Source organism: Salvelinus sp. IW2-2015, linkage group LG27, assembly GCF_002910315.2.
Source record: "Salvelinus sp. IW2-2015 linkage group LG27, ASM291031v2, whole genome shotgun sequence".
Taxonomy (NCBI): domain Eukaryota; kingdom Metazoa; phylum Chordata; class Actinopteri; order Salmoniformes; family Salmonidae; genus Salvelinus; species Salvelinus sp. IW2-2015.
Genome location: NC_036867.1, coordinates 37,989,141 through 38,002,500, shown reverse-complemented (window position 1 = coordinate 38,002,500; position 13,360 = coordinate 37,989,141). Strand labels below are relative to the sequence as shown.

Below are 13,360 nucleotides of genomic sequence, written 5' to 3'. Positions count from 1 at the left end.
TCCCTGAGGAACTCTCTCCCCTGCTGCTGCGGTGGCGCCCCCCGGTGGCGATGTCGAGTCCCATCGTAGGGGTCATCATAGAGTTGATCTCCGATCCCAACCCCTGACCTTCCACTGCCCACTCCTGGCCGGCCCTGCTCTGGGCCCTGTTGGAGCTCTACACACACAATCAATAAATTAACTATAAGTCTATGCATCTCAGCAGTAGGTCAGTCATTTTAGACAGCCAGGCGTGAAGTCCAAGGTGTGTGTGTGTAGGCAACAGCAAAAAAGAAGCCGACCTGTGATGACCCTCTGGGCTTCAAAGGGTTCCATGTAGCTGCTGCTGTGCCCTGGACGGAGACTGAGACCTAGGATAGGGTTAGGGCTGAAGGCTACCAGGGTAGGACTGGTGATGGGGCTGAGGCCCAAGGTAAGGTGTGGGTTAGGGTTAGGCTCCCAATCTGCTCTAAGCCGAGGAACTGGTCTGGCATCAAACGGGTCTGAGTAGTCGGTGTCGGAGTCCCCTACTGCTGTAGGAGCAGAGGGAAGCACCTGGAGAGAGTGATGGAGGGTGGGTGGGATAGTGAGGAAAAAGTCAAAGCCATAAATGAGGAGAATCATGTGGATACAAAGAACATGAAAMACCGAGAAGATCAACAACAAAAACAACAACTGTCATTCCATACCGGTTCTTGGTGGATGGTGACGGGGCTGAGGGGGACCTTATTGCGACTGAACTCCTGAGAGTCCACCTTGATCAGCCTGTGTTTGGGAGACACCACCTTCACCTGGAATACATTATAACAACCTTAAAAGACCTGTAATAACATGGTCATAACACCTGTAAAGCCATGTGTTTGATACTGTTAGAGTCATCGCATTCCAGCAATTACATTGAGTCAGTCCTCCTATATCTCCGCCAACCAGCCGCCTCTGCTGTAATAACATGGTCATAACACAACATGTTCATGCCCTATAAGATATAACATTGCCCACCTCTGCATTGTTGGGAAGGACAGAAGCGAAGGCGGGAAACGCATGCAGGCTTACTGTCCCCCTACAGCCACCGTAGCAGCCATTTTGTGGTTTCTCTGCGCTCTGGTAGGGGTCTTCAAAGTCCAGGTCTTTCTGGGCTCTGTAGGCCCTCAGGATCTCACTCTCTGTGTAGTCAGGACGCGGAAGCTGGGGGGCGTCACGACGGCTGCCGAAGTTCAAGTAGTCCTTCAACCACTTTGCCATGGGTCTGAGGGAAGGAGAATAAAGCAGAATATTACATCATATCTAACTAACACTGTCAACACTTCCAGTAATGTGCATACCGTGACAATGGAATCAGTAAAAACAACACACTGGCATTCAGTGGATGCTCATCAGACTGGGTGTGTGAGGGAATATGGGAATAAAACACTGGGTCTGGCAGTCAGTCATTGGACAATGTAAGTGATCAGGGTAGGTCAGACAATTTATCTAAGAGGAATATTAAGGTTCTAATGTAACTAATGACATAACTTGATTGGTATGGGCAGTGGGCCTGAAAGGAGGAGGAAAGACTGGCATGATAGACCTGAGCAGGAAAAACTCTGGGCCCTAGTTGTTTAAAGGCCCATATATATATAACATATTGAGCAAAATAAAGGAATATTTCAATCACACTAGCTACCTATGTAACCTTTGGTTTGTGACAAGAGGATCGGAGCTAGATAAAGCTAGGTAGCCGAACTGGAATGCATTAATCAAACTAACGTTTGAGAGAGCAGTAACTTTTTGTTAGCCGGCTAGATATAGTACTGTATTTCCAGATCCTTCTATTTACAAGAAGGCTATATTTCGTTTGAATCTGGAAAGTGACAGACAAGCTAGTCAGGGATCTACCTACGAATGTTTGGCTATTGGCTGGCTAGCTATAATCAGCAGTTGTTAGCTAGCTAGTCATGTTTGGTGCAACATTGAAGACATAACGTTAACTAGCTAACGTTAGCTATGCAGCTTATATTTGCATAATATAAAAACGATACACTGTCAATACTTACGTTTTGATGGAAATCGGGGCCGTTAGCCAATGACGTATTTAATTGTGTCCACCCCCCATGAATTCACAAAAATGTAATTGTAGCTAGCTAACGTTAGCTTGTTAACTTCCCTCGGTTTGAGCTGAAGAAAACAAGTTTGCCTGCCACCAACGTAAATTAACTACGCTACGTCAGTCAGTTTAAAACAAAGATTAAATGCATTTTGTATAATATTATTTCAGTTAACAAGCTAGCTAGCTAGTTGGCTAACGTTACAATTTCTATCTAGCTAACTATTTCGACTATTTTAGTCCGAAATGGTTATCTCACTGAGCTATAATAAGAAGGGTTAGCTAGCTACAAGAAAGTATTATTCGGTGGGGTTTAACGACGGTTGGCATCCAATATTAATGGCCTATTACCGCCACCAAATGGACTGGAGTATAAATCCATTATACTTTGCGTTACAAAAAAGTATTGCCAACCAACCCCCCCTTCACTCATTAAAAACCCATTTCACTATTTTGAACCTATCTGATCCTATCCCAGGCAGATGGCCAGGGAGGACGGGACACTACCATTCAACACACCCTCTTCTTCAGTAAAATCTCGTAAACCCAAGTACTTCTCTGCAGCTGCCACCACAACACCTATTTTCTGTGATTTTACATTATATTCCTGCAGGACAGTTGACAACCATAGCAATAAACACTAAAAAGCCAACCTTACTGAAGCACATTGCATTTGTAGGCCTATCACTCTGTACTGGCAAAATTCTACAACTCACCTGGAGCCTCTTAGGATCCCTTACCCTTGACACATCTTCCTCTACTTTCTTCACTGCCTCAGCATACGACACCTTCTGTACAACTCTGACCATGGCAACTTCAACCTGCCTCTCTGGCACTGGACACTTCTGATCCCCAGTAACATGAGCACCCCTACAGTTAGCCCTAATTTGGACTAAAGGAGCCTAACGTTACTCATTAGTCCAAGGACCTTACATTTTCTGTTTAATTGGTGAATTGGCTCTGGAAACCAAAACAGACAAATACCCCATCTAAACATGAATCGATTCGCAATTGCAGTATTGTTCTAGAAACATAAATCCCTCTACTTTCAAATTACCTCAAAATAATATCACAAATGCAAAATATACACTTACTGTCCACTGTGTTAACCAGTTAGATTAGATGATTTTATTAGTCACACACACAGGGTTGCATTTGCAATTGCGGGGTACGGTGAAATGCTCACTTTGGTGTCTGTAGGTATACAGACGAGGAGGTATACAAAGGTATGTCAATTGGTATTGGATTGTTATGCAGATCACATTTACCATCCCCCCCCCCCTTACCTCTTCAATGAATATCCCATAAGCCTCTACATTATAGACAAGTTATGTGTATGAAAAGCATTATCAAAAGTTCTTTTATTTTACATTCAGCATATTCGTATAGCCTACATATTCTTACCTCTTTGTTGATTGATATCCATTGAATTGTGTCCATTTTCTGTTTTAGAAAGATTTGCACAAATATGTAAAGATAGATGGTATCATCACAAAACAATATCAATTTAGATCATACAAGGGAAAAACCTGCAAGAACCCCCACCAAGTAAGGAGGTTCCACCATGAACCCGACCCCCTATGGGGTTCTTGGAAGGACCTTTTGATAGGCCATTTTGAGTTCCAAGAACCCTAAGGGCGTAGGCCGTATTTGTACTGTTGAACCATACCATTGTCCCTGGTCACCTTGCTGTGTTTAAAAGCAGTTTCTTTAAACACAGTTGCAGCTGACAATAATTTTCAGTGAAAACACATTTGTGACGTCTGTCTTCTGTTGACACACAGGTGTTCGGAGACACAAATAGCTAATTAGCACAGGTAGTCCACTCTGTCATCTGTCTGTTTTCCGTAAACAAGAGCTGTAACATGGAAATATGACCATGTGGGAACCGTAACCCTATAAAGTTGTGTATCAATTAAACTGCTTGTTTTTTTATATGAAAGATAAGGTCCTTATGCTTCCAAAACCATACCACAAGCGATGCGTGTTAATGTTGACCGAGCGTTGCAGTTCTTAACAAAACTCCCCCCTACAGAAGACTCCTTCGTCCAATGACTTATGTGTAATGTAATGGAACTCATAGTCATGACCAAGGGCTACCCTACAGTTAACACATACTGCTATATCGATGCTACAAAATCCTTTGTCCCATGCCCTCCTGCACACTTCTCACATATAGGTATCTCCCTTCTACACACTGCTGCAACATGACCAAAAGCTTGGCACCTGAAACACCGTAGTGGATTCGGCACAAAAGCTCTTACGGGATAACTGATATAGCCTAACATGACTTTGTTGGGTAACGACTCAGAATTAAAACTAAAAAGGACAGACAGTGACTCTTCTGTTTCACCATGCTCACCACCGCTGCACCAAACGGCAGGTGTCACAGACACCGGGAATCATCTATTACAGTTGCTCCACCTCCACCCTTATCCCAGTAACCACTCCTTTCAACGGCACCCTGTTTCTTAGAGCAAAGCAAGTAACAGGTCTTGTTCCCAGCTCCCTCTGGGTGGAAGAAACAAAAAAAATAATCACAAGTCCACTTTGGGTTACCTTCACTGATTCAGCAGTACCCAATTCCATTTTCACCCAACCAGAAACCACATATGGGTCCACTTTCTCCAAAAATGTCACTCCTACTGGACCAGAATCATCTTCATCATGACAATCAGTGTGAGGCTCGGGCTCAGAGATCTTTACCACAGTGACGTGTGAGCGAAACTGAGAATGAATGGGCCAACATTTAATCTTTTTCTTACTGACAAAACCCCCCCCAAAACTTTGGCTTACATTTATACTATTTACCGCAGGCTGTCTGAATATTTTTGCTAAATTTATATATTTTCTATTCACTTTAAAAAAATAGTGTTTTTAGGAATAAACAAAAACTCCACGTGCCAGCCTGCCAGGAGAGCTCAGCAGCTCAAATAAAGAGCATGCCAAGCCCCTTTTGGAAATGTACCCTACCATACCGGCAGATGGCAATGTTGATCTGGCATTGATAGTTTCATCTTTTATTCGCATTAGTAGCCAGCAGTACATTTGAACCGCCCCAACCACATCCGCTTCAACAGAGCCACGGCACGATGCAAGCGTGTCACAATGAATGTGCAGGCAGAGAGTTGACGTGCTGTACAGCATTGGAGACAGGGGCCAAATTTCCTTTTCCATGCCAGATGAGGTGGAAGAGAAAATGGACATCTGAATTTACTAGTTCCCCAGGACACGTGGGGAGTATGACGGAACTGTGTGCGAGAGGGAACAGCTTCTTTTTTTTTTTTTTTTTGCCATTGTTACAATCACTTGATTGTTGTTGAGTCAAGTTCACACCAGTGCCTGTTTAGTAACCAATTTAGTGTGATAATTAAGTTCAGTCAAGGAGCATTTTAGGAAGTTATCTGCTTCTGTCACATTGATTTCATGTTCTAAACTCACAAAAGCAGCCTACTACAGCAGAGAATTGAAGTCTCTGGGTAAAGTCGTGTGTAGATGAAGTTATCAAGTAAACTCTGTGGCAGGTAGCCTAGTGGTTAGAGCGTTGGGCCAGTAACCGAAAGGTTGCAAGATCGAATACCCGAGCTGACAAGGTGAAAAACCTGTCATTCTGTTCCTAGGCTGTCTTTGTAGATAATAATTTGTTATTTAACTGACTTGGCTTGATAAATAAAGGTTCAATAGAAATACAATTGTTTATCTGCAACACAGGCCTACATTTACAACCTCCACACCCAGTGTCTCTCCAGGGCCAGTTCAGACCCCTGCCCTATAACACACAACTTTAAAAAAACACTTAGCTTGGACCTAAAGTACATTTTTATGACTCCAGAAAACTCAGACATTGTATTCCAAAAAAAAAAAAAATCTGATTGGGTAGGGCACAAGAGAAAATAGTTTAGAATGTGCCACAGTGCAAGAAAACATTTGGAGAACCACTGATTTAGAGGAAAATAAGTATTTAATGAAAAGCCAAAACATGACTTACACCTTTACAAAGTTGGAGGAGGGTAGTTGGTAGATGGACATTTCAAAATATATTTTCTAAAATCACAGGTGAAAACGAATTACATTGGGGTAGGGGTCACAAAGCAGAATGATACAATTCAGCCCTTTAACTCTCCTATATACCCTGAAACAAATACAGTAGTTTTAAATCATCACAGGCATCAAATTGCTTACCCCTTTCTTACACCTAATAACCATCCTTGTGTTGTGATCTTGAAAATCCAAAACTGTTCTGGGTTGTGTGGAAGAGGTGAATTGCCCAACAACATATCAACATATTTCCATATCACAAAGTTCAGACACTGACTGAGCATTTTGATTAGCCAAAGCATCGCCAGCCTTTCTCTCATTCACTGTTGTTGCTGTCATCACTGTCGGAATACACCCCCAGGAGGCTGAGCGACAACGACCCATTCTGTGCTGTGATTGGCTTAGTAGCCTCCGTCGGTACAGTAGCAGCTGCCTTTGAAACTGCAAAGCAGGAAGTACTGAGGTTAGAATGACAAAGTCTATGTCCTTCGTCAGTGATTGGTCAACAGTAGAGATTCTTCAATAAAGTCTTTGTTGTCGTTCAACGAGAGACGACTCCTTTTTTACTGCGCATTTTTTCATTGAGAAATACTGCACCAAACATCTTAGTTAGATGTAAAATTGCACGACTAAGATCTCCTTGGCAAAATTACTTTGGTCGCCAGCTGTACGGTGTTTCCTCCGACACATTGGTGCGGCTGGATTTCCGGGTTAAGCGAGCAGTGTGTCAAGAAGCAGTGCGGCTTGGCGGGGTCGTGTTTCTGAGGACGCATGACTCTCGACCTTCGCCTCTCCCAAGTCCATACGGGAGCTGCAGCGATGGGACAAGACTAACTACCAATTGGATATCACGAAATTGAGGAGAAAAAAAGTTTTAAAAATAACAATAATTTTAAAAAAGTATGCCAGATTTCTTGAGTTCTATTTTGAGGAAGTGTACACTGGCTACAATGTCTCAAAATGCACAAAGTACTATTACTGTTTTTTTCTCGTTTTTCAAGCAAAAGTATTTTAAAGGAATATGTAAGCACACTAGTTCAGCTAGGTGCCTGCAGAACAGGAAATCACCCCAGTGTATACGAAGTCATTTCGATATTGCAGCTTCTGTCAAAGCCTCCATAGCTCACCTGTCTGTGTGTTAGAGCCTGCAGGAGTTACTGTGGTACCAGGTTTGGGAACAGAGGTCGCTGGTTTCTTCCTCACCACCAGTGTTCCCAGTACCCCTCCACCTCCCAGCCCCCCCACACTTCTCTCCCAGCTCTCCACCTTAGCCTTCTTCACCCCCCCCACTGACAGGCCCTGCAGAAACAACACACAGGACATAAGTAGGCATGTTGGTTAACATGTATTGTGAGGCCTGTGTGTGTTACCTGTGGGTCAGTGAGTCTGTCTGTGGTGAGGATGTCAGTAGGTCTGTCTGTGCTGGGTTTCTTTGGTCTGCTGCTGCTCTCGCTCTCCTGGTCAGAGTCAGAGTCGGAGTCTCTTAACCTCTTCACTAGAGCTCTCTCTAGCATCTCCCTGTAACACATACACAACCATTTTGTTATACTTGCACCATTTCTCAAAAAAAATTGCTTAACAATTTCCCTCTTTATTCTCATCAACCTCTCCCTCTCTGTCTGTACTCACCGCGTCTCCCTCTCGTCCTCCTCCTTCTCCTGCTCTTTGGTCCTCTGCTCCAGCTCTTTGTATGTTCCCAGCATTCCTTCGAAGTCCACCGAAGCCTGTCTCTGGTTCAACTCCTTGAGCTCCTGAAGATTCTCCAGAACCTCCATCTCCATCTTAGAGTCCCGTGTACGGTTCTCCAACACCTAGAACATCATCAGTACGGCTCTTCAACACAACATCAGTACTGTTCTCCAGAAACCTGGTAGAGAACATATCATCAGTCTGTCAGGTTCTCCAGCACTGTTTCTAGAGGTSTACCTTCATAGGGTTGTTCAACTCTTCCTCCTCCCTGTCCTTAGTTATCTTCTTCTCTTCCTCCTCTAGAAGTTTCTCCGCCTGGAAGTTCCTTGTGGCWCCGTGTTCCATGGCATAGTCTGTGTTCTCCGGATCAGTCTGTAGACAACACACTGGGTGAATACACACACGTTCTAAGACGTAGTTTATATTTTATGGATCAGTCTACAGACACACACTGGGTGAGTACACACACGCAGAAACAGATTTACCTTAAAGGTGATCTCAGCCAGGCATCTTGTACACTTGATGTAGAAGCGGAAGATGGGCAGTCCCATGTAGAGCTCATTCATCACAGTCTCCTTACGGGCGTTGAACTTCTTCCCCTTGTAAATGTACTCCCCACAAGTCTTACACCTGCAAGGCACACACGCAGGGACAGGGTCAGAGCACACAAACCACGCAGGGACAGGGTCAGAGCACACACACGCAGGGACAGGGTCAGAGCACACACACGCAGGGACAGGGTCAGAGCACACACACGCAGGGACCAGGGTCAGGGCACACACACGCCAGGACAGGTCAAGGGCACACACACGCAGGGACAGGGTCAGGGCACACACACGCAGGGACAGGGTCAGGGCAACACAACGCAGGACAGGGTCCCAGGGCACACACACGCAGGGACAGGGCACACACACGCAGGCAGGTCAGGCACACACACGCAGGGACAGGGTCAGAGCACCACACACGCAGGACAGGGTCAGAGCACACACACGCAGGGACAGGGTCAGGGCACACACACGCAGGGACAGGGTCAGGGCACACACACGCAGGGAAAGGGTCAGAGCACACACACGCAGGGACAGTGTCAGAGCACACACACGCCAGGACAGGGTCAGAGCACACACACGCAGGGAAAGGGTCAGAGCACACACACGCATTCATTCACTCACACCTCATGGTAGCTGTTTCTGGGCAGGGTTGTAGACTGTTGACATACCTCATGTTGAAGGGAGCCATCAGCCGGACCACATACTGCCGGTCTTTAGGGAGCTTAAGTTTGGGTATTTTAGCCGGGTCGAAGTCTGGCGGGTAGTATTTCTACAGGAGAGCGAGCACAGTCAGCAGTGTAATTTAACTGCAAAATATCTGATTCACATTGCCTTTATCAGTCATTAGTTACAATGAGAGTAAAACATAGAATAATTAGACAAACACAATTCACATAAAGAGATGAAAACATTCAAAGTTTACAGTGAGAGCCTACTCTAATCAGTATATCCTCATAAGCAAAGATAGACAGGAAACATAGCTAGTTAGTTAGCTACAATGAGTACGACTACTAGCTATATAGCTAGCTAAGCGTATTGAGCTAACTACTACTATTATGTAACTAGGTGTCATGATAAGCATAGAACAGTTTTTGCTTCAATGGCCAAGCCTGGCTAACACGCCGCTTGCTGCTAGCTAGCAAACATTGCATTCACTAAACAACTGCCCGTTCAGCGAATCGAGAAGAAATCAAGACATAGTAAACAAGAATTGTACTTACGTTTAACACTTTTCTTTCTGACATTCTTAATTGGAAATAAAAGCTAACTTTAGCGACGAAATGGAAGGATAAACTGTGATGATGTTAGCTAAACAGATCGCTAGCTTGCTGTTAATGCGAAGTTTGAGAAGGACAGAAAATAACTTCCGGTTCCAGTCTAGGTCCAGTCTTCACAATAAAAGTCGCTCTTGTAGAAAAGCACGTATTTAATATGACTAAATATATAAATATCGTTTTATGATTTATATTTTAATTCAAAACAATGATTGTGTCCATGAAAGTGGGGTTGAGTCCCTACCACAGTATCTAAGGAATAGAGTGTCAACATGGATCTGCATCACAGCAATATTATAAATTATGGATTAAATTTGCCATCACAAGAAAGGATTTCAGAATGACACCCATTAAAAAACATACATGTTTTTTTGTGAACTGAGGGAACGGGACTTGCATCTTTCCAACAGGGTTAACCTACTTTTTGGGAATTGTAAGGTGGCTCATTAGCGAGGATTGCTTCAATATACATGGTGTTTATAGCAGTGAATAAAAACAGACCTGAAGATCTTTTAAATGGCTCATTGTGATAAGGCCTTTATTTCCTGTGATAACTTTAGGATGTCTCCTCAGTCTCCTCAGTATGAGATCTCATATTATATAACATTAAAGCTTATGAGCAACTGAAACAGTGTTTTTTTCACAGCAATAAAATTAATTTCCTGTATTTAACATCATATGCTTGGTCAATTTTGTTAAACATTTTTTTATTTAACTAGGCAAGTCAGTTATGAACAAATTCTTATTTACAATGACGGCCTACACTGACAAAACCCAGACGTTGGGCCAATTGTGCACCACCCTATGGGACTCTCAATCACGGGCCGGTTGTGATACAGCCTGGAATCAAACTCAGGTTCAAGCACTGAGATGCAGTGCCTTAGACCGCTGCGCCACTTGGGAGCCCCAATATGAGAGGTTCAGCATGAATTTTTCACAATCTAAAAGTAAATATTTTGGCCAAACTGGTGGCAGTTGAAGAGTTAATTGCAAACTATGTCATTGTTTATTTAGATTTTTTTTTTTACCCCTTCGGAGGACAAATATATATATATTTTTTTTACAGCTTTTTTTGCTACATATACATACATTTTACCTATACATTTTACATATACATTTTACATACATATGTCATTGTAGATGAAAATGTTTTTCTCATTAATTATGTCATTTTCTCTTGAACCATATGGACCTGATTCTAATAATTAGTTGGTTGATAAACTGAATCAGGTTAGTTACAAGAGGGGTTGGAGTGAAAACCTACATGACGGTAGCTCTCCAGTAACAGGGTTGGAGAGCCCTGTTCTAACCTAGAAATTAATGGATAATAAAGAACTAATTCATATTTTACATGAGTACGTTTGTAAAAGTATGAATTACCAAAGTTAACATCGATTTCCATGTTAACATTCCGTTAACTTTGGTAAATTACCTGTAGTTTTACAACCCTAGTGTTGCACACTATCAAATCAACCTAGGGGTAGGCACTGTTAGCTAGGGGGTAAGGACTTTATTTGGAATCCAGCCGATGAGAGGAGACTTTGGATTGTGGGCAGCTTTGCAGAACAGTCAATATTAGAATATTAGTTAGTCAGTCAGTCACTGTAGCCTGTCTGTTCTTAACATAAGAGGAATGTACGTCCAGCATTGTGTGTGTGTTCTGTTCTGGCTGTGTGTGTGTGCTGTGGTGACTCTTCTCAGCGGTGTACTCAGCAGCGATGGGACGGTTCCGACGGTTCCATCAGGAGAGAACAGAGCAGAAATGGGTGAGACTGCATTCTCAGAAATGAGGACCTGTCTGGAATACTTAAAGATAGCTCTCTTCTCTCCTTTCCTTCCATCTCCACATCCCCTGTTTCTTTCCTTTCTCTGTCTCTGTCTCGCCCCCTCCCCTCTCCACCCCTATTTCCTACTTTCCCCTTGCACTGCTTTCTCCCTCTCCCCTGAGTGTATTTGAGGGGTGAGTTCTGAGTGTGTGTATCCTATGCCACTGGCAGACCCCCCCTCCCCTCCAGAGGTACGTTGCTGGTCTCCCAGTTACCCCTTCAAAGCCCTCTGCTCATGGCCTGAGCCTCCACAGACCCAGCTTCCCATACAGTACAGCGCCACCTACAGGTAAACTGTTTGTTTGTGTGTGTGTGTGTGTGTGTGTGTGTGTGTGTGTGTGTGTGTGTGTGTGTGNGTGTGTGTGTGTGTGTGTGTGTGTGTGTGTGTGTGAGAGAAAGAGTTTGAGAGAGAAGCTTATAGATGCTCAAAACATCCCCCTTTCTCAGTTAATCACTCCGTATGTCCTAGTATGAAAGGCGGAGAGATCCAGCAGTGCCATCCCTACCCTACCTCCGTGCATCCTCTCCCCAGCCCAGAGTCCTCTCTCCCTGGGGTGAATGGCTCCTCTCCAGGGGCGAGGTGGCTCTGTGTCCTAAAGGGTTTAAAGCTCTACACGTCTTACAAGCTCAACATCACAGGAGTCAACCGTATGGGCAGCGCCTCCCACCTACAGGCCTTCACTGTAGAGGACATTGGTAAGAACCTGTCTCTCTGTCTCTGTCTCTCCCACCTATTGGAATAGTAGTAGCAGAATCATTGTGAACCTGTGTGTGTGTGTGTGTGTGTGTGTGTGTGTGTGTGTGTGTGTGTGTGTGTGTGTGTGTGTGTGTGTGTGTGTGTGTGTGTGTGTGTAGTGAAGCCGGACCCCCCTGTGAATGTGACTGTGCAAGTCGTTCCCGGGAAGCTGAGGCTTGTGGTGAAGTGGGCCCCTCCCCCTTCCTGGTCTGACCGCACCCTCTTCCCCCTGAAGTACCAAGTCAGATACCACTGGGACAACAAGGGTACCCCACATGAGATCACTGTGAGTGCAGACTCTTATTGTGTCTGTGCGACCCTCTCTTTATCTCCTTTTCTCACTCTCTCTTTCCTCCCTCCTCTCTCTCAATCTCTCTTTCCTCTCCCCCCTCTCTTACCCCCCCCCCCCCCCACTGTCTCTATCTCTCTGTCTCCCTTTGTCTCTGTAGTTGGATCCGTTTGAGGACACCAAGAAAGTTCTACCAGGGCTGTCTCCTGAGAGGTCTTATCTAGTTCAGGTGTGTTCCATGGAACTGATGGGGCTGGGACAGAGCAGTGATTGGAGCCTACCTATTACTGTCACTATACCTGCACACTGAACACACACACATACACACTGAGATAACACAGGCATATATGCGCATGTGTACACACACATACACATACACACACACACAGCGATCCCACACATAGATCAACACAGGTCACACCCATAGATCAACCGCATTTGTAAACCACAACTTGGCTTAACAATGATAATAAAAACACTTTATTTGTAAAGCATGTTTCCAACATTGTGCTAAATGTGCTCATTAAAACAACACAGTGGTATTTAACTCAGAATGGTACACACTGTGATGCAGGAGGTATTTCAATCTGACCCTTCAAAGAGAGACTCAGCAATAGATATCATGCACATATTGGGGAAACTTCCTGCTCTAACATACATACATAAACAACAACAGAATTCAGAATTACCAAGACTGCCACTATTGTCTCTCCCTAATTTGCATTGCTGCTGTTTCTGTAAGCAGAAATCAAACCCGCAGTGCATAATGATGTCAACTTGCTGAGTTAGCTTTAAGTTACTGTAGAGGGTATCTTTACATAAAGGGTGTGGAGGCAGAGAGAGGTAACTAAAGACTGTGAGCAGAGCCCTGACCAACAAACACGGGTTAATTATTAAC

The 13,360-nt window shown here is 44.1% G+C and overlaps 3 protein-coding genes across 5 annotated transcripts; 1 reads left to right on the top strand and 2 right to left on the bottom strand.

Annotated features, from left to right (window-relative positions):
• Nucleotides 1-2: 2 nt before the first annotated feature.
• Nucleotides 3-2,369, bottom strand: LOC111953913 (SH2 domain-containing adapter protein D; the record flags this gene model as incomplete). The annotated part of the gene is made up of 5 exons (XM_024134630.2): nt 2,013-2,369; nt 979-1,225; nt 669-770; nt 282-534; nt 3-157 (listed from the first exon to the last, which is right to left on the bottom strand). Coding segments are annotated over exons 2-5 (753 nt in total), but the record flags the coding sequence as incomplete, so codon positions are not given.
• A 3,635-nt stretch (nt 2,370-6,004) lies between these two features.
• On the bottom strand, nt 6,005-9,698 carry yju2 (YJU2 splicing factor homolog). Its single transcript, XM_023973252.2, has 8 exons — nt 9,558-9,698; nt 9,006-9,106; nt 8,275-8,419; nt 8,027-8,161; nt 7,730-7,911; nt 7,471-7,618; nt 7,228-7,399; nt 6,005-6,541 (listed from the first exon to the last, which is right to left on the bottom strand). Exons 1-8 carry the CDS (start codon nt 9,579-9,581, stop codon nt 6,417-6,419), a joined length of 1,032 nt encoding a protein of 343 aa, XP_023829020.1. The 5' UTR covers nt 9,582-9,698; the 3' UTR covers nt 6,005-6,416.
• A 1,493-nt stretch (nt 9,699-11,191) lies between these two features.
• On the top strand, nt 11,192-12,953 carry ebi3 (Epstein-Barr virus induced 3). 3 transcript variants are annotated; one of them, XM_023973397.2, is made up of 5 exons: nt 11,192-11,377; nt 11,609-11,726; nt 11,907-12,133; nt 12,293-12,459; nt 12,623-12,953. In XM_023973397.2, exons 1-5 carry the CDS (start codon nt 11,245-11,247, stop codon nt 12,770-12,772), a joined length of 795 nt encoding a protein of 264 aa, XP_023829165.1. In that variant the 5' UTR covers nt 11,192-11,244; the 3' UTR covers nt 12,773-12,953. The 3 variants fall into 3 exon arrangements, with proteins under 3 accessions (XP_023829165.1, XP_023829167.1, XP_023829166.1); XM_023973399.3 differs by having other exon boundaries at nt 11,193-11,377; nt 12,293-12,439; XM_023973398.2 differs by having other exon boundaries at nt 11,240-11,377; nt 11,885-12,133.
• Nucleotides 12,954-13,360: the final 407 nt, after the last annotated feature.

Bases quoted from the DNA above. Each gene is read 5' to 3' on its own strand.
- ebi3 (XM_023973397.2), top strand. From the start codon at position 11,245: ATGTACGTCCAGCATTGTGTGTGTGTTCTGTTCTGGCTGTGTGTGTGT. The intron at 11,378-11,608 runs GTGAGACTGCAT...TGCCACTGGCAG, and splicing joins AGAGAACAGAGCAGAAATGG to ACCCCCCCTCCCCTCCAGAG. The intron at 12,134-12,292 runs GTAAGAACCTGT...GTGTGTGTGTAG, and splicing joins CTTCACTGTAGAGGACATTG to TGAAGCCGGACCCCCCTGTG.